General features: G+C 33.2%; 2 protein-coding genes and 1 long non-coding RNA gene across 4 annotated transcripts; all 3 read left to right on the forward strand.

Moving 5' to 3' along the window:
- The first annotated feature begins 331 nt into the window (after positions 1-331).
- LOC135219823 (uncharacterized) lies at positions 332-12,653 on the forward strand. Its single transcript, XM_064256920.1, has 5 exons — positions 332-358; positions 3,232-3,290; positions 7,579-7,834; positions 11,895-12,056; positions 12,627-12,653. The coding sequence occupies exons 1-5, from the start codon at positions 332-334 to the stop codon at positions 12,651-12,653; spliced, it is 531 nt and encodes a 176-aa protein (XP_064112990.1).
- Positions 12,654-13,189: 536 nt separating this feature from the next.
- Positions 13,190-15,111, forward strand: LOC135222884 (uncharacterized). Its single transcript, XR_010316379.1, has 3 exons — positions 13,190-13,347; positions 14,224-14,364; positions 14,809-15,111. It is a non-coding gene; the product is annotated as an uncharacterized LOC135222884 (long non-coding RNA).
- A 1,860-nt stretch (positions 15,112-16,971) lies between these two features.
- LOC135222888 (uncharacterized) lies at positions 16,972-21,191 on the forward strand. 2 transcript variants are annotated; one of them, XM_064261260.1, is made up of 4 exons: positions 16,978-17,213; positions 17,867-17,876; positions 19,049-19,177; positions 20,217-21,191. In XM_064261260.1, exons 1-4 carry the CDS (start codon positions 17,154-17,156, stop codon positions 20,372-20,374), a joined length of 357 nt encoding a protein of 118 aa, XP_064117330.1. In that variant the 5' UTR covers positions 16,978-17,153; the 3' UTR covers positions 20,375-21,191. The 2 variants fall into 2 exon arrangements, 1 of the variants encoding a protein (XP_064117330.1); XR_010316380.1 differs by lacking the exon at positions 17,867-17,876 and having other exon boundaries at positions 16,972-17,213.
- The last annotated feature ends 1,920 nt before the right edge of the window (positions 21,192-23,111 follow it).

Raw genomic sequence — 23,111 nt, forward strand, 5'->3', positions numbered from 1 at the left:
TGAACTCGTCATCGTCGTATCACATGTGAACGATGCAAACAAGTATACATATAATATTTTGCATGTCTTGACATAATTTTATTATGCATTTTCATAAATATACAATTATATAAGCGTAGGTAACCGTACTGTATAACAGCGACATCTTTACCCATAACGTTCGCGAATTGCGTGAGTGAGTTTTTGGTCAGGCCAAGCTCTTGTACTCTGTGACGAATTTGCGGCATTTCCTTAACCGGTTTTCATCTCTTCTAGATTATTATTACGTACTATTTACAAAATGCCAAGAATCAAGAGAAGTGTCATCCGTCTGAGGGAGAAATAGGAACGAATGTGTACCGGAGAAGGAACCAAAGCGGTACGCCGGGGATATCGACCATGGCTGATTTAGGAAAGATTTGTTTTCTTTCGCATTAAATATTTTTGATAGTGATAATAATGATTATATAAGATCCGCAAAATTCATTTTACTACAGCGATTGGTATTTCTACAGAAGCAGTCTGCACGGACTGCAAGGAACGTAACCGCGGATACGACATCCACTAGGGATTGAGGCGTCCAATGTATTTCGCCGTGTTTAGTACTGGACCCTGGGGGTTAATTACAGTCGTCCGAATAAATATTACTTAAAATTCTTGTTCAGTAGGTAAAACTGCATAGATAAACCGCAACTGCCATAGTTTAGGCCGCTGTGGATAAGTACCCTAAATCTACCAACGTTAAACTTGCTGTATTTGTTTAGAATTTGCCCCTAAAATATCTGAACGGGAAACTGGAAACGTGTACCTACAATGATAGCGTATATAGGTTATGAATGATAATATATACTGTTTTATAGGTTATGAATAAAACTTTATATTGATAGGATATATTGTTACAGGCTATGAAGAAAACTTTATATTGATAATATATATTGTTATAGGTTATGAAAACTTATTTTGGTTGAATAAGAGTAAACATTATCCAATAATTACATGTAATTTAGCAGTAAAAATTGTAACTAGGTATGTCATCCGTCTGATGCAGAAATAGGATATAGTTCAGGTTCAGTATTGACCAGACTATGGTTTGGAGATGTCTGCACAGAATAATTTACTACAAAGAGATAAAGACAGAAAGTGTCATTTATATATATATATATATATATATATATATATATATATATATATATATATATATATACATACATATATATATATATATATATATATATATATATATATATATATATGTCATTATAGGAAAAAACAAGGTTGACCTTAAAGGCTTTTAGCAATGATTTAATGGTTTCAAATCCGTTAAAATAAGGCAAGCTGAGAATGTTCTTAGGATTTTCTTTCTCCGTGTTACTTACACTATAAAAACATGTTTTTACGAGCATTGCGCATTGTCAGTCCCCAATATTTGGATCAAGAAATTGAATACATGGAAAAATAGGGAAAGATTTATGTTATCCTTCACATATATTAGATATTTGTTATGATAAAGTACACAAAAAGTTTTATAGTGTAAGTAACACGGAGAAAGAAAATTCTAAGAACATTCTCAGTTTGCCTTATTTTAACGGATTTGCAACCATTAAATCATTGCTAAAAGCCTTTAAGGTCAACCTTGTTTTTTCCTATAATAACACGCTAAAAGGAATGTTAATAAAGAATGACCCCAGAGAAAGCAACAACATAATATATTAAATTCCATGTATGGATTGTCCCTTATTTTATCTCAGACAGTCGAGCAAGAGCTTAGAAGTAAGGTTAAGCCAGCATAAATATTCTGTAAAAACTGGGCAAACATCTAATGCAATATTCATTCATTTAAGTGAAAACAACCACCGAATAAATTGGATTGGTAGTTCAGGTCAAAAGATGTCTTTTCACGAAATCTTTTAGAATCTGCTTTAATACAACTTACTTCTCATTGTAATTTCAATGTTAGTCGTGGCCTTTTTCATTTAGACCCTTGTATTTGTAACATGTTTAAGAATGACCTCAAAGATATAATTACAGACTTAAATAAAAATTAGTTGCCTTAGAGATATCTTCGTTGTATATGTATTGTGAATATGTTTTTGTTTACCAAAGTTCTGAATAGCTGTTACCTATAATAATCCTTTAATTGTCTTGTCCTTGTGTCTGAGCAGATTGTCTTAAACTTTTAATTGTACCCATGTTTTTGCTTGTTTGGGAAGGTTACTCATCTTCCAGGTGCGTCGGATTCTAGGTACTATTCTCTTTCGTGTATTGTCATTTCCTCATGTAAGTCGGTTCATCTGCCAAGTAAAAGACGTTTGAACGTCGAAAGGTCTCGCGAATACACCGTTGTTTATTTTCCCTCGTGGCATATTCCTTTATATATATATATATATATATATATATATATATATATATGTATAATATAGTATATATATACATATATATATATATATATATATATATAGAGAGAGAGAGAGAGAGAGAAAGAGAGAGAGAGATACATATTTACATATTTGTATGCATGTATATGTAAATATACATATATATATATATATATATATATATGTATATATATATATATATATATATATATGATATATATATATTGTGTGTGTGTGTGGTGTGTGTGTGTGTGTGTGTATAATTTTCAACTCATTATGTCACTGAATTGTATTTGTTATCTAAACTTGTGCAATAAAATCCTTTATGATTTGGTAACAGCTATGTTGTTTGGTGACAGGAATATTGTAAGGGCCTTATCATTTTCAGCTCTTTATATGATATTGAACCGAGTCTTACTCATGTAATAAAATTCCTATTGTATTTAAGTTTTTATATATGTATATATATATATATATATATATGTATTATATATATATATATTATATATATATGATATTATTATATATGTATATATATAGCATATATACTGTAATATATATATTATATATATATATATATATATATATATAGATAAAAGTAATATATTTTATATATATATACACACAACACACACACACATATATATATATTGATGTATATTGATTTTAAAAAAATATATATGCATATATAATATATAATATATATATAGTACTTATATATATATATATATATATAATATATATATATATATATGTGTGTGTGTGTGTCTGTTGTATGTATGTATGTATGTATGAATATCTACATATATTAGTATATATATAAGAATTTTATGACTTTTATGAGTGTGAGCTCATTTTCATGTTTTTCTGTCTTCAGCCTATACCCATCTCTTTTGGGGTCGCTGTTCTGTGTAATCCTTCTCCATCCTCTACCTAGTGAGCTTATTTATAATTCTAGAATTTATTCTACTATAGATGATTTTGTATCATCATCATGCCATTTATTATACCCTTTATAATCAATAACAAATTCATTTGCAAAATTTACATGAAAGTATATATGAATTTCGGGTAAAATACAGAAATCTAGAAACCACATTCCTATTCTTTTGATTATATTATAAATTTCAGGGCGTAATTATTATATGACAAAATAGTTTTAGTACAAAAATCAGCCTTGCAACTATCAAAGTTTCTCATTCATTTGCAAATGTTATATAGAAATATATATGCGAATTTGAGCTAAAATATGATAAAAAAGTCACATTTCTATTCACTTGATTACATGTAAATTTCAGGACTTAATATTCTTTTATATGACTAAATAGTTTAAGTGCAAAAATCAGCCTTCTAACTGTTATAGTTTAAAATTTATTTGCAAACGTTACATAAAAATATGAATGCGAATTTTTACTAATATTTAGTAATCATAAGATCACTTTTCTATTCACTTGATTGCATTTTAAATTTCAGAGCTTAATTTCCTATATGACAGAATAGTGCAAAATCCAGCCTTCTACCTGGCATAGTTTTGTAGTTATTACAAAATAAGCATCCTATATTTCTTTCTTTCTTTTTGGCCGTTTACTTCAAAAGTTACTTTTTTTTTTAAATTTTTTTTTTAAAGAAGTTCTTAATTAAAACTCCAAGAAAGACATGATCCCAAAATTCAGATTTAAAACCTTTTACAGGGTGACGTATAACTATTTATCTTGATTTTCAAAGAGATAAACTGATTTTAAACTGAAACTTTTTTTTGGCATATTATTTTATAAAAGTGACACTATAATTTTTTCAATGCAAAACAAATTAACTTAGAACTCGAATTTCTAAACAAACTTAGAACTCTAATTTCTAAAATATTCTCTTGGAAAAATTTCATTATTAGTTGAAAAATAAGTGATAGAAATTTCAAGCAAATCCCTTCGATAATTAGGAAGTTATAAGGACTTACTTTATAATGGGGCCTTATGGACTGGGCGCTCCCCCTGAGTTGAGGAATTAGTTGGTGGAAGCCTGGCTAAGAAAGGGATGCGATGCAACAAATCAAGGCTAAAATGACTCATTTTTTACACTGGGACAGGTTCATTGTCCTGTTTGCAGCTTTCTTGGACGTTTCATCTTGATCGATTTTATCATATTAAGTCGCACCATTCATTGTTCAGGCTTATTTCAAATAGTCTAATATCATAAACCTCTCAAAAACCAAAACACAGATAGCGTCAGCAGATGAACAATTAGGGCGGTGAAAAACCTTACAGTATCCTCAGTTTCCTTTGAATCTCTAGCTGGTTACTTAGCTTATATGAATATGGTATGGAAGGGGCTAGATATGAATGAAATGTAGCCTGGAAGCTTTCACTTTGTTATCAGCATCAGTAACACCCTCCTTACAGATAACTTACTCATCCCCAGTATGCTAATCAAAACATTGTGTTCTGAGCCAGCATTGGTGCCTGTGATTTCAGTTGTCAGTTGGGCAGCCAAACTTCTCCCATCCGCAATCATGTTATGTCCCGTAGGGGGGTAGTGCTGTCAGTGAACCTCATGCGGTGCACTGTAGGCATTACTTAAGGTTCTTTGCAGCGTGCCTTCGTCCCCTAGCTGCAAACACTTTCTTTCCTTTTACTGTACCTCCTTTCATATTCCCTTTCTTCATCTTACTCGCCACCCTCTCCTAATACTTGATTCATTGTGCAACTGCAAGGTTTACTTCCTGTTACATCTTTCAGATCTTTTACTGTCAAATTAGATTTCAGCGCTGAATGACCTCATAGGTCCCAGTGCTTGGCCTTTGGCCTAAATTCTATATTCAACTCAACCCAACCATGTTGTGAATGGAATCCACTTTTCGTCTTCAGCTGACCAGTTTGGGCTTCCCGGTTTGCAGGTACCGTCTGATCTGGCTCTGTGTTTATTATTCCTGTGACACACTAGACTGGGATGCTGAGCAAAACATCTCCTTTAGTAGATTTACTTCAACCGTGCATGTCATGTCGAGGCTAGTCCATGACGACACTCCTGATTGGCTGTTGATAAGCTGGAAACTCTCAGTCTCTCGAGAGAGTTCACATAGGTAGGATGTATCTTCCACCTCTCCTGAGGGATATCCTCAGGAGAGGTGGAACATACAACCTACCTATGTAAACTCTCTCGAGAGACCTTGAGTTTCCAGCCCTGTGATTGGCTTATCAACAGCCAATCAGGCGCGTCCTAAGTGACTGGCCTAGACATCAAATGTACAGCTGATGTGAATCTACTATAGCATTACAGTGGTAGGTGTCCCTAAGACTGATAATTTGAACTTTGACAAAGTTAAATTCTTTCGAGCAGAACGCCATTGAGAGAACAGATGCCGAATGGAAGGGTCATACCAACATATAGCTCTAGCTACTACGATGAAAAAAAAAGAGAACTGATAACATCCGCTTAATTTCTTATGAGCAGATCTAGTCTCTTGATCTCTGTCATCCCTGCAGGATGTATAAGAATTATGTGAAGTATCCTGAACACCCAAAACGTTAATAAAAGTAAAAGACAGAAGTAGGACGAGGAAATGTGTTACTAACAGTTTCTATAGGTCACTGAATCCGGAGAACTATAAATTGTCTGAACTCTTCTTTACATCATGATTGGCACTTCTCTCTCTTCCACTAGCATCATCTTTTTGAAGTTCGAACTGAATTCAACAAAGCTTAGTACTAAGTCACTATCATCTCTCTCTCTCTCTCTCTCTCTCTCTCTCTCTCTCTTTCAAAGTATGTGGATAAAAAAATCACACTTATTCTAGAATTTCATTTGCTTAAAGATGAACTTTGAAATATTCTCATGTTTACTTTATTTGTAATTGACCATTTTGCAATAATGCTTTAGTCTTCATATGTCTAGATCGTTCTTTAACCAGGCTTTGATTTTGTGTTGCCAAATTCCGGTAAGTTCACTCCCCGGCTTTTGTAACAGAAAGGTGGGCATTTGGGGAACCCTTAATTTTCAAATTGAACTACGGGAGTAATCCTTGCTGCAGGCAGTATTACCATCACCATGGTATTGGTTAACAATCAAGAGGCTGTGAAGGGACCTTTAATCATTTTGGGATCTTGCTATATTATATATAATATTATATATATATATATAATAATTTATTTTACCCATCGATATTAATAACTATAAAATAATATATATATATAATAATTATTTTATGTAATGTATTTACCTAATTGTATTATCTTATATATTATTATATATCTATATAATATATAAAATTAATATATATATATATATATTAATATATATAACAATATTAATTACCATTACACATATTATTAGAATGTGTATATATATATTTGTATTTTTTTTTAATATATTCAACCTATTATACAATATATATATATTTATATATATATATATATATATATAGTATAATATAATTTATTATAATATTAGAATTATATAATATATATATTATATATATAATATATTATAATTTATATATAATATATAGATATTAGATAATATATTACATTTATTATATATATACTAATTTTATTAAATTATTTATAATTTTAAATTAAAATAATTTTAATATATAAAAATTTATATTTATATGTGTGTGTATATATATATATATATTATATATATATATATATATATATATATATATGTATATATATGATATATATATATATATATATATATATATATATTTATATATATATATATATATATATATATATATATATATATATATATATATATATATATATATATGTTTAGGTATTTGCCATTTGAAACTACTTTTCAAGTGGTTTATTTATTTATTTATTTATTAATTTATTTATTTTTCAATTTCCTTTTTCAAATTTATTACGACGTCTACAACCTAGGAGTTGTGATGCCAGTTTTAGTCGTTATAACCAGTCAGTTATGAATTAGCATCAGATCCTAAAAGTTTATTTATGAAATTCACCTGCCTGTAGTATTATTCAGTATGATATTATTATCTACTCAACAATCAGAGGACTTCATCTCATAAGGATAAAAAAAATAAAAACAAAAAATTCACGCGTGCAGAAAGTGTATTTGAGGCCTACTGTAGACATAATATATATATATATATATATATATATATATATATATATATATATATATATATATACGTATATATAAATTATTAAAGGTAAAAATCGGAATCTTCAGCAAGTGGAATATGAAGAAATAAAACTAGCACCTCAACTATTACTGCTACAACTGATGTTACTTCTATAACTAATACTACTACTGCTGCTGCTGCTGCTACTACTATTACTACTGCTGTTGTTGCTGGTGCTACAAGTACTGCAACTACTACTGCTGCTACTAGTACTACTACTGCTGCTGCTGCTACTACTACTATTACTACTACTACTGCTGCTGTTGTTGTAGCTTCTACTGCTACTGCTACTAATACTGCTGCTGCTACTACTACTACCGAAGCTGTTGCTGTTACTACGACTACACCGACAACTACTACTACTAAATCACTAATAATGATAATAACAAATTTTATATTCGTCTATTTCCGTAGCCTGTTGCTTTCCCTTCTGGAGCAATTTAGCTTATGCATTTCCAACTAAGCTATAAATATATAGTAAAATTCAGAGGCCATTCCATTCACTAACCATAGGTTCCTTTCGAAGGAAGAGAATATACTATATATGTTAAACGCAACCAGAGTGCGAATTTAAAAAAAAAAAAGTGTACAAAACAAGTGTGCATGAATCTAAAACATCAATATTCATTCAGTAATGAATGAGTCAGTCAGAAAACGCCGATGTATTGCAGACCTAATTAAGCGAACTAATTAGGACAAGGCCTGAAAGGGTGGATTGATTGCCTCTCTATTCTGTTAGCCATTCGATACATTAACTTCTCTCTGTCAAGGCTTGATTCTCTCTCTCTCTCTTCTCGTCTCTTTATCATGTATATATATATATATATATATATATATATTATATATATATATACATATATATGTGTGTGTGTGTATACATACACGCACACACACATATATATATATATATATATATATATATATATATATATATATATATATATATAATATATATATTTATGTATGTATGCAGGTATGTATACATAAACACACGCACACACATATATATATTTGTATGTGTATGTATATATATATATATATATATATATATATTCATATATATATACATATATATAAAGATATATGCCATGAAGGAAAATAAACGACGGAGTATCTGCGAGACCTTTCGATGTTAAACGTCCTTTACTAAGCAGAAACTGACATACATAAGGAAAAAGACAATACAAGAAGATTCGTATAACTGACAGATGGAGATTATAAAGAGATTAGTACTTAGAAGCCGACACACCTGGAAGATGAGTAACCTTCCCAAACAAGCATAAACAATGGGTGCAATTAAAAATTTAAGACAATCATCTTAGATACAAGGACAAGACAATTAAAGGATTATAGGTGACAGCTATTCAGAACTTTGATAAACAAAACCATATTCACAATACATATTCACAATACATGTCAGACATACATTACAACGAAGATAACTCTAAGGCAACTAATTTTTATTTAAGTCTGCAATTATATCTTTGAGGTCATTCTTAAACATGTTACAAATACAAGGGTCTAAATGAAAAAGGCCACGACTAACATTGAAATTACAATGAAAAGTAAGTTGTATTGAAGCAGATTCTAAAAGATTTTGTGATAAGACATCTCTTGACCTGCAATTACTGAACTACCAGCCCAATTTATTCGGTGGTTGTTTTTACTTAAATGAATGAATATTGCATTAGATGTTTGCCCAGTTTTTACAGAATATTTATGCTGGCTTAACCTTACTTCTAAGCCCTTGCTCGACTGTCCGAGATAAAATGAGGGACAATCCATACATGGAATTTTATATATTATGTTGTTGCTTTCTCTGGGGCCATTTTTTATTAACATTCCTTTTAGCGTGTTATTATAGGAAAAAACAAGGTTGACATTAAAAGCTTTTAACAATGATTCAATGGTTTCAAATCCGTTAAAATAAGGCAAACTGAGAATGTTCTTAGAATTTTCTTTCTGCGTGTTACTTACACTATAAAACTTTTTGTGGGTGCTATTATAACAAATATCTAATATATGTGAAGGATAGCATAAATCTTTTCCTATTTTTCTTATGTATTCAATTTCTTGATCCAAATATTGTGGACTGACAATGCGCAATGCTCGTAAACACATAGAAGAAAAAATTGATATTTTTATGTTAAGATGGTGGCCTGAGAAGAAATGAACATAAGTTAAGTTGTTGGTCGGTTTCCTATAAATACTGAATTTACATTGAAATGATTCTCTATGTATCAATACATCTAAGAAAGGGAGGCAATTGTCTTTTTCTAATTCTAGAGTAAATTAATCGATGGTACCTGGTTATTTAATTTAGAGAGTAAATCATTTACATCAATACCGACAGGCAGAACAGCTAAAGTATCACCAACATAACGATACCACTTTACAGGAATATAAATGATATTAGGTAAGTAGCGTTTTTCAAAGAATTCCATGTACAAGTTTGAGAGTAGCGGTGATAAAGGATTACCCATTGCCATGCCAAATATTTGTTGATAAAATTCACCATTGAATATAAACTTACAATCACAAATGCCGAACTCGCGAGTGAAATAATGTGACCTATAGGTAGAGGTAATTCATGCTGAGTTAGTTCATTACTAAGATATTCTAAAATAGAGTCTATAGGGACTTTAGTAAAAAGAGAACATACATCAAAACTAACGAATCTATCAGTAGGGCAAAGAGCAATTTTGTTTAATTTATCAACTAAATCTAGAGAATTATATAAATGAGAATCGGAGATGGTTCCAAGTAACGGGGACAAGATCTTAGTGATATATTTCGAAAGTTTATATGAAATTGAACCAACAGTATATGATAATAGGCCGCATAGGGTTATTTTCTTTGTGCGTTTTGACTAATCCGTACAAGTAAGGTAGCGAAAGAGATTTGACTGACAATTTGCCTAGTAGTTTTCTGTTTTATCTTTAAGGATATTTTTCACTGTGCTATTGAAGTTTTTTATGACTTGATCAAGGGGATTTTTTGTTAGTTTTTTATAAGTCACATCATCATCCAGTAGGGCTTGCATACGTGATATGTAGTCGGCTTTATCTAAAATTACTATACTATTTGACTTATCAGCTTTTGTAATGTGGATAGTATTGTCCCTTTTAAGATCAGTCAAACTTTTCTTATAGCGAGCAGGGAAGTTACCTGCATGCTTAACGTTGGCAGCTCCGTAAACAATACCTTTAATCATGTCAACATGATTTTGAGGAAGATCACAATATTTTTCAAATTTGCTTAGGGATGACGCAATCATTAAAGCAGAAGGTCGACTTATTATAAATAAAGATAAACCATATCCAAGCGCACTCACAACATTTTCACTAGATAGGTTAACAACACAATCTTGACGTGCACAATTAGTCCAATCACTGCTATCAATAAGATGGTGACGAAGTGCTTCTCTCTTATAATTTCCCTGGGGTGTAAGCTAGTCCTGAGTTATAGTGAACTGAATATTAAACGAAAATTTTGGCTAAATACATGCGCATATGTATATATATATATATGTGTGTGTGTGTGTGTGTGTGCTAAATAAAGGACATTGAGTCGGAAGCCTTCGCAGTACTCCTTTGTTTCACTTTCCTTCGTGGCTTTTGCCTATATTTATATATTCCTCACATTCCAAATTTTCGTGATTCATTTATATATATATATATATATATATATATATATATATATATATATATATATATATATATATATATATATATATATATATATATATATATATATATATATCTATATATATATATATATATATATATATATATATATATCTATCTATCTATATATATATATATATATATATATATATATATATATCTATCTATCTATCTATCTATCTATATATATATATATATATATATATATATATATATATATATATATATGTATATATACAAAACAGAGATAATGAACCCGACCAAAACGTAAATAATGAACCCTAGTGGCTGAAAAAGAACTATTACTGTTAATATATTATATTATGAAATAATGCGCTAGTTAAGAGGTGAAGTGGAAGCTAGCAATCTAACCCCTAGAGAATTTTTGGAAAAATCAGCAGATTGCAATAATCTGGTGGAAATCAATCCTTCCAACGAGAAAAAAAAGAGAGTATGGTTTTTTATAGATTTATAAAAATTCATAGTCAATGCACGTTAGAGATCGAATACAACTGAAAAAGGCTAATTACTCTTCGTCACGTTTAAGATTTGGTACATGTGTAGTATACCGTCAATTACAGAATCTACCAATTACAGCAAGCCGTGTTATTCGCGCCTGCGCAGTCCCCGAAAATTCAAGATGGATAAAGACCTATTAAAACCGTCACGGAGAGCGTTTGACATTAATCTGACATCTCCTCCCAGAGTAAAGGTGTCAGTTTTGATCTCTCTCCATCTGCAGAGGAATCTACAGCTTCCACAACCTTTCAACTGAAGATCACTCCAGTGTCCACTGCAACATCCAACATGAAGAATATTCTGGGACTCCTACTTCTCGGCCTGCTCTTTGTAGCTCTCCAGAAGGAGGTATGTTTCTGGACACCTTTTCTGCCTTGTCCAGTTAAACCATTTTCATTGATTTACTTCATGACGTCGTTTTTAATTATACTGCGTTACTGACCGGAAGTCCCAACAACGTTCGGCTAACAGAGCTAACCCATTTTTCTGACGTCATTTTCCCTACGTATGGCAACAACGTTATTTTGTAATACAGTCAAGAGTATTTCTTGAGTAGTCATGTACTATTTTTATATTTTTTATTTTCTTATTTTTTATATTTTACATTCAAGGATCTTTCCTGAGTATCCATGTATTTTTATGTTTTTTTTTATTTTCTTATTTTTATATTTTATTCAAGGATATTTCCTGAGTATTCATGTATTTTTATGTTTTTTAATTTTCTTATTTTTATATTTTTATTCCTTTTTTTACCTTATTTAATTTACAGTCCCTAGAAGTAGATATATATGTCTGGATTTAATTAAGGAACTCATTAAATCGTAGAATTGATTCCAATCACACACTTCACTGATTTGTAACTTATGAGAGGAAAGAAATCTTTTTTTTGACTGAATTCTTCTCTTTCCCATTCCACAGGCAGACGCAGGTAAGGGTGTTCGGTGAGATCTGTCGCAGTCTCCAAGAATTTGTATGTATTGCGTCTCTCTTAGGGTATGGCGTTTTCAACAGAGCAGATTGCTCTGCTACTTCTAAAGCACTTGGCCTATTATATATATTGAAAGAACTCAAGAGTAGTCATTCTAATCTGTATATATGTATATATATATATATTATATATATATATATATATATATATATATATATATATATATATATATATGCTAAGAGTTGATAACTTTTATATAAAAATAAGATATGAAACAACGGACAGACAATTGTCTGTCAGCGGTAGAGAAAAATGCATCTTTCATAGAGTGACCCCTAAGGGTTTTTTCTATCTTGTATGTCCTCTGATCTTTCCGCTCCCGGCCAGTTTAATATAAGCCCGTTGGCGATTTCCGTAAATAACAAACAAAAGACTCTAAATACCATAGAAATAAAATAATGACCCCAAGAATTATCGGTCCTATATAACGACCCCCGAACTTTGTTGGGGATCACTATCTAGGAGAGATCCTCAAACAGAAATGAAACTTAATGTTTAAAACCTCTTTCTCCGTATTCCTACGAACAGTTTGCGTCATGAAGCCAGCCTTCAGCGAACTGGGCGGTTACTGTTTTGTGAAAGGCAATGGGACTTGCTCCGGAACCGTCATCAAAAGAGGCTGCTATGGAAAGTGCTCTCTCTGCGCTCCAGGTAAGAGACGAGAAACTGGAACCTGTGATCTGCTCCAGGTAGGATTAACAACCTTTGACTACATCACAGAGCTTTTGGTGGGCGACTATCTTACAACCTTCTCAGATGCGTCAGTTTAGAGGGAAAATGTTGAAGAGAGAGAGAGAAATTTCATTATATTATTAAACACTACACATAAAAATAATATACACACACACATTTATATATATATATGTGTGTGTGTGTGTGTGTGTATGTGTGTGTGTGTGTATACCTATAAATATTTATATATGTATATATATCTGGAGTGTTTTATTATTTTTTTTTTTTTTTTGCGCTTCCTCTTACGCCATTTTTGGAACGCACGGAGTGGCGGAGAATCATAATTCTCTGTTTCCAAACAGTCACCCAAATTTTATCCATCTCCTTGTTACGTCAGCTGAATCTACATATTTCACAGCTTTGTGGACGGGAGAAAACTGCCTGACATCGGAAAAGCAAAGACGGCATAAGAAAGATTCTTTGAGAAGTGAAGGAAGCAGGACTTTTCTGTTCCCTATCATAAGATGAAACAGTTTCATCGACAAGATAAAGATATTACTGACGTGAAACATTCTAAGATATCCTGTGAATCTGCTTCCATAGACGACAGGATATATTTGAAAGTTACTTCCTCTTCGATCTAAAACCTCCTTCATCTCATAATTTTGCTTTAATCTTAAATGCCAATGAAGTGGGTTGTACTACAGAAAAAATTATTACTTTGCCAGTAGTTTAGCTAAGCCCTTCATTTCGCGGAGAAATTAAAAAAACAATCACTGATCAACAGAAAAACTGATGTAGTCGTAAATGATAGTTGATATGGTTTTAAATAATCCTCTCTGTCATTTCCACCAGTAAAAGCTGGCACGGCAACCTGCAAGAGTCTAGGAGGTTACTGTTTTCGAATGAGTGGACGACGCAACTGCACTGGCCGAGTAGAAGATTCTGCGACTTGTAAGGTCGCCGGACGCAAATGCTGTATTCCTACTGTTGCTGGTAAGAACGACAATTGACAATGATACACAGAAGATGAAGATTTGTTTGAGTATAGATGAGAGAGAGAGAGAATGTTCGATTATAGACAGAGGAGAAAGCATGTGACGAGAGAGAGAGAGAGAGAGAGTTGAATAGTAGGTGAAACATTGCAGTACTAACTACTACTATACAGACAAGCCTATCTGATGATCCGAATTTTTTTTCTAATCTTCAAACAGAATATGACGTATCCAGTAGTAAGTTTTGTCATAAACACAAGTCTTGATCTTTCAATGGTAATTTTTTGGGCTGTGTCTAATCGCAGCCTACAAAGTCTATTTAGTCATAATGAATTGTTTACAGTGAATATTTAAGTATCTTCAGGTAAAAAGTAAAAAATCCTCTTACGATACCCTTCGGAACCTTGTGAAAAATACGGGACTTATCTGCCATTGACATTTACAGGATAATAAGAAGAGTGAGACCATATTCATCCTGATTGCCTGCTGATGACTATCAATTACAACGAAGAAGCTTCCACGAGTGTAGTTCTTCACTTTCACTGCTGCCCAGCGGTTCCTTTTGCCTAAAAGGAATAATACCTTATTTGATATCTTGTTTTAATTTTCCTTAGTTTGTCACACAGTAGTTTTCGTTTCTGAAACGCCATAGGACTTAGAAATAACTCCTGGGTCTAAATCAACATTTGTAAATGCTACTGTAAGATGTTATTGTAACTGGTCTCAAAATAAATTTGGTTTTCACTTCTGCAAATTGTATTCTTATCTACATGAAATTTATTCTTTATTGTTGACGGATAAATGAGCCGTACTGAGTAACCTGACCAATTAATGGGCAACCTGCAGCATTATGGCTGCCATGGAAAATCCTTAAAACAAAATTACATTAAAGTACTTGAGGACGTCACTTCTTTCAACAAATATTATCTTACGAATATTTACAATAAAGCAACAGCAAAAAGCATGATATTAGAAAGCACAGCGCCTAAATTAACTAAAGCAAAAGTAAGTTTCTTCAGATTTCGGAAATTCTTTGGCTCTGGATAAAAAAATTACTTAAAATAAAGCTATATTCATTCTGCTTGGCTTCATACACACAGGAACAGAAGTATTTGATATTGTACTTCTTGAACGCATTAAGGTCAAAACTAAATCTACGATTCGTAAGACAAAGTAATTTTAAGCAGGAAGAACAATGGAGCTGCAGACCCAATGCGAAAAAGAAAAACATGAAGAGAAGTTGAAATGGACGAACTGACTGTTGAATCAACCTCGGTTACGTAACTGAAGCGGAAATAATGAACGCGAATAAAAATAGGACAATGAATGTAACATAAAAAGTTTTTAAAAATATTTCAAACTTTTACCCAATATTTTTTAGAGTTTTCCTCTTTTTGTTCGATGTTCTTTGTTTCAAACATCATGATCAAAATCGCCTAAAAAGGACAAAAAAGAAAATAAAATAAAGAGATTTAGGCTTGAAGGCAACATTGCTCTGGGTGAGTTGTGGGTGACGCCGCCACTATAGTCCACCCAGCAGTAGTAGATGTAGACCAGTATATACCAGGTTGAACAGAGTACATGTAGTACTCTGATAATCCTGGTATCTATACTGCCATTGAGAGAAAGGGCACGAGGCTGGTAACCTCACCGAACATCCAGAGATTTATTGAAGCTGTAACATTCTGGCGCCAGCCAACTCTTCCAGAGAGGTAAAAGGCGATATATAGTGTATATATATATATATATATATATATATATATATATATATACTATACACATACATATATATATACACGTATATATATATATATATATATATATATATATATATATATATATATATTATATTATATATATCATATAATTTATTTATATTGTATACATATCGAGTTCAAAGAAGACATAAGTCCGTCCGTTAACTTCAGAGTAATTTAAAGTCAATGCTCGTTAGAGTTCGAATGGATCTGAAAAGTACCAGTTTCTCTGTCATGTTTAGAATTTGACGCATGTGTATACCGTTCGTACCCCGTCCACGTGCGCGGACCGTAAGCCAGATAAACTTTCTAAAGCGTAATTGCCATGCGGTCAATGAAAGCAAAACTCCTGTCATGAGTCTTCTATACATATTTCTCTGTAGCCATTATTGTCACGTTCAATTCACTAATACCATTGCCTGCATTGCCATTTGGCAGCTCTCCGACCGTGCACTTGCAATCTTCAACTGAATCCTCTGTATCGAGCTGTATGGATGTTTCAGTCTGTGAACAAATACAGACGCCTAAACTGAATCCATTTCGATTTATCAGAGATTAGGAACTATACTTTGCGGCTCGTACCAATAACCTCTGTGAATATTTATATATATTTATGTATTTTATATAAATATATATATTTATTTATTTGTACTGTATTTGCATCTAATTCAAAGGAGAAATAAGTCCGGGCGCTAACCTCACAGTAATTCTCAGTCAATTCACGTTAGAGATCGAATAGAACTGAAAAGTACCAGTTTCTTTGTCATGTTTAAAATTTGGCGCATGCGTATACCGATATACCGGAATCCACCAATTACAGCAAGCCGTGTATTCGCGCATGCGCAGTAACCGAATATTGAAAATGGAAAAAGTCCTATAAAATCCCTCATGGAGAGAGTGTTATCCATCAATCTGTGGCATCTCCTCTCAGAGCAAAGGTGTCAATATTGATCTCTCTCCATCTACAGAGGAATCTACAGCTTTCACAACCCTTCAGTTTAAGAACACTCCAGTGTCCACTGCAACATCCAAAATGAAGAATATTCTGGGGCTCTTATTTCTCGGCTTACTCTTTGTCGCTTTCCAGGAGGAGGTATGTTTCTTGACACCTTTTCTGCCTTTTCCAATTAAACCATTTTCATTGATTTACTTCACGACGTCGTTTCCAATTATACTGTTTTGCTTGCCGGAACTCCTACCCACGCTAGGCTGATAGGTCTAACCAATTTCTCTGGGAACGATGCACTTTTACGTGCCAGAGTATTTCCTAGACCGTATTATCATGTATTTTTAGAACTGTGTGTCGGGATAAGTACAGCGGTAACATTACATCCGAAGTATTGATTCACTTATTACATTATTGCGACCACTGATTTAATTTTTGCCAGATTCAAAAACAAAAGCAACAAAGTCTACACAAAATAATGTCCATGGTGGTCTTCGGTCCACCTTACCAAAAAACGATCTTCAGTTACTTTTTATCTATTGTTGTTCGTTTTACCCAAATATAATTAACGGTCCCTTTATTCAGGTAGACTTAAATACCTAAGATCAAGGAACTCTGAAAATAATTTGCTGTCTGACACGCCAGGAAACAAGATTTCATTAAGCACACTTCTCTAATTGTAAAATTGATCCCATTTATACTTCCTTGATGGCATTATTAGAGCGATTAACATGCATATCAGTAACATAAGAAAAGGAAAAACATTTTGTTATCCGAATTCTTCTCTTGCCCATCCGCAGGTAGATGCAAGTAAGTGTGATCAGTGGAATCTGTGTCGCTGTCTCCAAGATTCTGTAAGTATTACGTCTCTCTCGCTGCATGGGGAATTCCCTAGACCAGATTACTCGTTACTTATAAAAGTACACACGTTGTGTGCTGACAAAATCAATGAGTGTTTCCAGAGGCCAAAGTAAATAAATAAAATCCTAGTGTCTGCATCCGGGAGGAAAAAAAATACCAAAATAATTTTCAAGAATCAGTCGACTCATTTGAATGAGGGTGAAACGAAGTTAAAAACAAAACAAATTTCTGAGAAAACCGAATTATAAGTAGACGTTGAACTATAGAAGTAGGAATGATTTCGTAATTTTAGTCATACTAACAAAATCTGGCTACTTTAAAATCTTAAGTTTACTCTCAAGATACGATTCAAGTCAAAGACCTTTATCTAGAAATAAGTGAGAAACATTACTAAAGGGTTATGAATGGAATTTTAATCTACATCTAGAAACGGGGAAGAACCGAACTTAAGAAAGATTGCTTCTTAGTGACGACCGACTTCATACACAATTACTATAACTGATTCACTTAAGGTAGATTCTCGGATGAGCCTTATTCTTACGAGACGTTTGTTTGGTGGCTGCTGATTGGCTGGTACCGGGAGGTAGGCAGCTCCCAGCCAATCAGCGGCCGCCAAACTAACGTCTCGTAGGCATAGGGCTCAACCAAGAATCTACCTTAAGTGAACCAGTTATAGACATCATTTTCTGTGTGAAGAAAATTTTGATACTAATCTATCATTCATCAAGCACATAGCCTATCACAATTCTTAAAGAACTCAAGAGGTCTAATCAATATCTGCTAAAATTTGATGACTTTTATAAAAGTAAGATATGAAACAACTGACAAACTATTGTCTACCATGGGTAAGCAGACGGAAAATATAACATTTTTTATCTTTTACCTTATATTAGAGAAAATAAACAATATTTTATCATTTTAACGGTATTATATGCAGCATTTTATCAAAGATGACTTAAATTTACCAGAATTAAAAAAAAATTGTCTTGTACATTTTACGAATAATCTATGAATTTCAATGTTAATATTTTTCTGTAGTTACCCACATAAGATTTTATCAATATATATCTATTTTTTTCATTATATAACTTGCTTTTAAAACTCCTTCTATGTATTTCCAGAGAATATTTGCATCATGAGGCAAGAGTACAGATATATGGGAGGGTACTGTTTTCAGCGAGGCGTTGGTAAATGCGGGGGCGCCGTCATCAAAAGAGGATGCCGCAGAAAGTGCTCTCTCTGCGTCCCAGGTAAGAGAGACCAGAGACCGGCGGCTCTGGAGTCTGGGCGACTGACTGTCTCGCAACTTTCTCAGTTACGTCAGTTTAGAGGAAAAATGGTTGAAGAGAGAGAGAGAAATTTCAATAAGTTATTAAGCGCTACACACAACAGTCATCTACATATTTGTTGTATGTATGATATATATAGTATATATATATATATATATATATATATATATATATATATATATATATGATTAAAAATCACATTAAGTACACTTGGCTTCATTAAATAAGTGAATACCACAGGAAAATGATAGGCAGAACTCCGAGCGCTTGGATTTCTGCCTATCATTTTCCTGTGGTATTCGCTTATATATACGTACATACACACACACACACACACCACACACACACACACACACACACACACACACACACACACACACATATATATATATATATATATATATATATATATATATATATATATATATGTGTGTATATAGTTATATATATATATATATATATATAATATATATAAATATATACATACATACATATATATGACTGAGCAGGATCTTCTCCCTCGGTAAATGTTAGTAAACAGTTAGGTAATTCTTAAGTGTAGTTGTGGACGGAGGGAAAACATTTTGACATCGGAAAAGCAAAGGCGGCATAAGAAAGATTCTTTGAAAATTGAAGGAAGCAGGACTTTTCTGTTCCCTGTCATAAGACGGAACAGTTTCGTCGACAAGATAAAGATATTACTGAAGTGAAATATGCTGAGATGTCATGTGATTCTGCTTCCTTAGACGACAATGTACTTTTGAAAACTAGTTTCTCTTTGATCTGAAACCTCCTGCATCTCATCATTTTGCTTTAGTATTCAAAGCCAATGAAGTGGGTTGTGCTACAGTAGCGTATAATTACTTTGCCAATAGCTCAGCTCAGCTCTTCACTTCGCGGAAAAGTTAAAAAACGATCACTGATCAACAGAAAAACTGATGCAATCATAAATGATAGTTGATATGGTTTCAAATAATCTGTTCTTTGTCATTTCCACCAGAACAACCCGGCCAGTCCTATTGCCAAAGTCTGGGAGGTTACTGTCTTCAAGCGAATGGACAACAAGTCTGCAATGGCATACTAGATCCTCCTGGTTGTGGAGACCCTGGATGCCATTGTTGTGTTCCTACTGCTGGTAAGAACAACGATGGACAATGATGAACAAAAGATGGGGATTTATTTGAGTATAGACAGAAGACAAAGCATGCCCAAGAGACAGAGAGAACTCTATTTTAGTTCGGATAGAGGAGAAAGCATGTAACAAGAGAAAGAGGGAGAGACTTGAATAGTAATTAGGTGAAACATTGCTGTGATGACTAATCCCATTAAAGAGAGAGAGTGGGAGTTCTCTGGGCGGAAGGATTATACAGGGTAGCCTATCTGACGATCCGTAATTATTTGTATCTTCAAATAGAATATTGGGGTATCCATTAGTAAGCATATTGGGGTATCCAGTAGTAAGCATTATCATAAATACAAATCATGATCTTTAGCAATCATTTTTGGTCTGTGCCTAATTCCAACCAAAAAAGTCTATCTAGCAACAATGAATTTGTCTACAGTAAATTTATAGGTTCTTTCTAGAAAAAAAGCAAAATAATCCTCCTACGATACTCTACGGAATCGTGTGAAAAATGCAGGACTTATCTGACCTTGACATTTATAGGAAAGTAAAAAGAGTGAGACCATGATTATTACTCATCCGGATTGGTTGCTGGCGTCCATCCATTGCAACGAAGAAGCTTCCGCGGGTGCGGTTCTTCACTTTCACTGCTGTCCATCAGTTCCTTTTGCCTAAAAGGAACAATACCTTATTTGATATCCTGCTTCACTTTCCTTGGTTTGTCACGTAGTTGTTATTGCCTCTGCAACGCCATAGGACTTAGAAATAACTCCTGGGTCTAAATCAACATTTGTAAGTGCGCCTACCTGAAGTTATTGTAGCTGATCTCAAATAAATATGGTTTTCACTTCTGCAACTTGTATTCTTATCCACATGAAATTCATTCTTATTGAGAACGTCACTTCTTTCAACAAATATTACTTTAAGAATATTCACAATAAAGCAACAGCAAAAAACTGCCTCAGATTTCGGGAACTATTTGACTCTGGATAAGCAAATACTTGAAATAAAGCTCTGCTCTTTCTCCTTGGCTTCATCTACACAAGGACACAAGTATCTGATACCATAACTCATGAATGAATTAAGGTCAAAACTGAATCTACGATTCATAAGACATTAATTTTAAGCAGTCACCTTGAGAGCTTGCTGAAGCACATCCAAATCTGGCGTTAAATATATATATACCTTATCCCTCACAAATGAACGATGATGAAGAATATAAATAACTGGATCATTTTTCAATCCAGTTATCGAAAATGCTTTGCAAGTCAATGGCATTAGTTCCATTTTCATACCAGATAGTTTCCTATTTTCATTCTATGGGGTTACACAACTTGCGGGATTTTGTTGAATTTTTAGCTATCACTCTCGAGAATTTGAGTCTAACGGAACTCTCTCAATTAACCAGGAAGGGAAAGACTATTGTAGTATCGGAGGGAAGACCGTCGAGGATTAGAATACCTTTCAGAATGTTTGTCAATGCGACTAACGAGGATATGAGGTAAATAAAACGTTGAGGGATGGAAAGACGCATTATTAAGTTCACGGGTGTATAACTGTACCAGGTTGACTGAGTTGCTGACCACCGTGTATAAAGTATTTAAGGATGTGGGAATGGTAAACAAACTTCTTGCAAGGGTAAACAAAAATCACTCTTCCGTCGTACTAGGAGAAAGGTGATACTGGAAAGTGTAAGTATTACAGTGGGATAATATTACCAAGTTATCGTGGAAGGACGTCTCGTGAGATTTTGAATAAGACAGATAACTGAAGATATAGTGTAGAATGAGACAACGAACTGGTAAAGAGAATTGCTATTTTGTGTTACAGGGAGAAAGATTAAAAGCACGAGATGTCCCAGGAAGGATTGCAAGGAAACATAGAGCGGGTTCAGACAAGGTCTGGATGGATTCACACAAGGTCTGGATGTGGGGATCAGCTATTTTTTATGAGAATTTTGTGTGAGACAAGAGAGAGAAAGGGGATCAAATGAGTTCATGATTGTGTAAGAACGGCTTATACAGTAATTAGTTGAAAGCAATTAGAATACATTTTTCGTGTCATAAGGAAAGTTATGCTTCAATATGTGTAGGTAAAACAAACTCTTTTTGGTTGTAAAAGTAGTTTTCAAGTATTATATATGTGTGTGTGCATGTATTTATTTCTACTGTATAAAGGACATCGAACCCAAAGGGAAATAAGTCAGTGCGTTAACATCAAAGTAATTCCTAGTCAATGCACGTTAGAGATCGAATAGAACTGAAATGTGTCAATTACTCTGTGTCATGTTTAAAATTTGACACATCCGTATATCGTTTGTACCGAAATCCACCAATCACAGCGCGCCGTGTATTTGCACATGCTCAGTAATCGAATATTCAAAATGGAAAAAGACCTATAAAAACCCTCAAGGAGAGAGTGTTTTCCATCAATCTGTGGCATCTCCTCCCAGCGTAAAGGTGTCAGTTTTGATCTCTCTCCATCTGCAGAGGAATCTACAGCTTCTACAACCTTTCAACTGAAGATCACTCCAGTGTCCACTGCAACATCCAACATGAAGAATATTCTGGGACTCCTACTTCTCGGCCTGCTCTTTGTAGCTCTCCAGAAGGAGGTATGTTTCTGGACACCTTTTCTGCCTTGTCCAGTTAAACCATTTTCATTGAGTGACTTCATGGCGTCGCTTTAAATCATACCGTTTTATTGGCCGGAAGTCCCAATCTCTCTGAAAATCATTTGCAGTCCAACACGCCAGACAACAAGATTCCATTA

Source organism: Macrobrachium nipponense, chromosome 20, assembly GCF_015104395.2.
Source record: "Macrobrachium nipponense isolate FS-2020 chromosome 20, ASM1510439v2, whole genome shotgun sequence".
Taxonomy (NCBI): domain Eukaryota; kingdom Metazoa; phylum Arthropoda; class Malacostraca; order Decapoda; family Palaemonidae; genus Macrobrachium; species Macrobrachium nipponense.

Bases quoted from the DNA above. Each gene is read 5' to 3' on its own strand.
- LOC135219823 (XM_064256920.1), top strand. From the start codon at position 332: ATGTGTACCGGAGAAGGAACCAAAGCG. The intron at 3,291-7,578 runs GTGAGCTTATTT...AAATAAAACTAG, and splicing joins CCTTCTCCATCCTCTACCTA to CACCTCAACTATTACTGCTA. The intron at 12,057-12,626 runs GTATGTTTCTGG...CCCATTCCACAG, and splicing joins TTGTAGCTCTCCAGAAGGAG to GCAGACGCAGGTAAGGGTGT.
- LOC135222888 (XM_064261260.1), top strand. From the start codon at position 17,154: ATGAAGAATATTCTGGGGCTCTTATTTCTCGGCTTACTCTTTGTCGCT. The intron at 19,178-20,216 runs GTAAGAGAGACC...CATTTCCACCAG, and splicing joins GTGCTCTCTCTGCGTCCCAG to AACAACCCGGCCAGTCCTAT.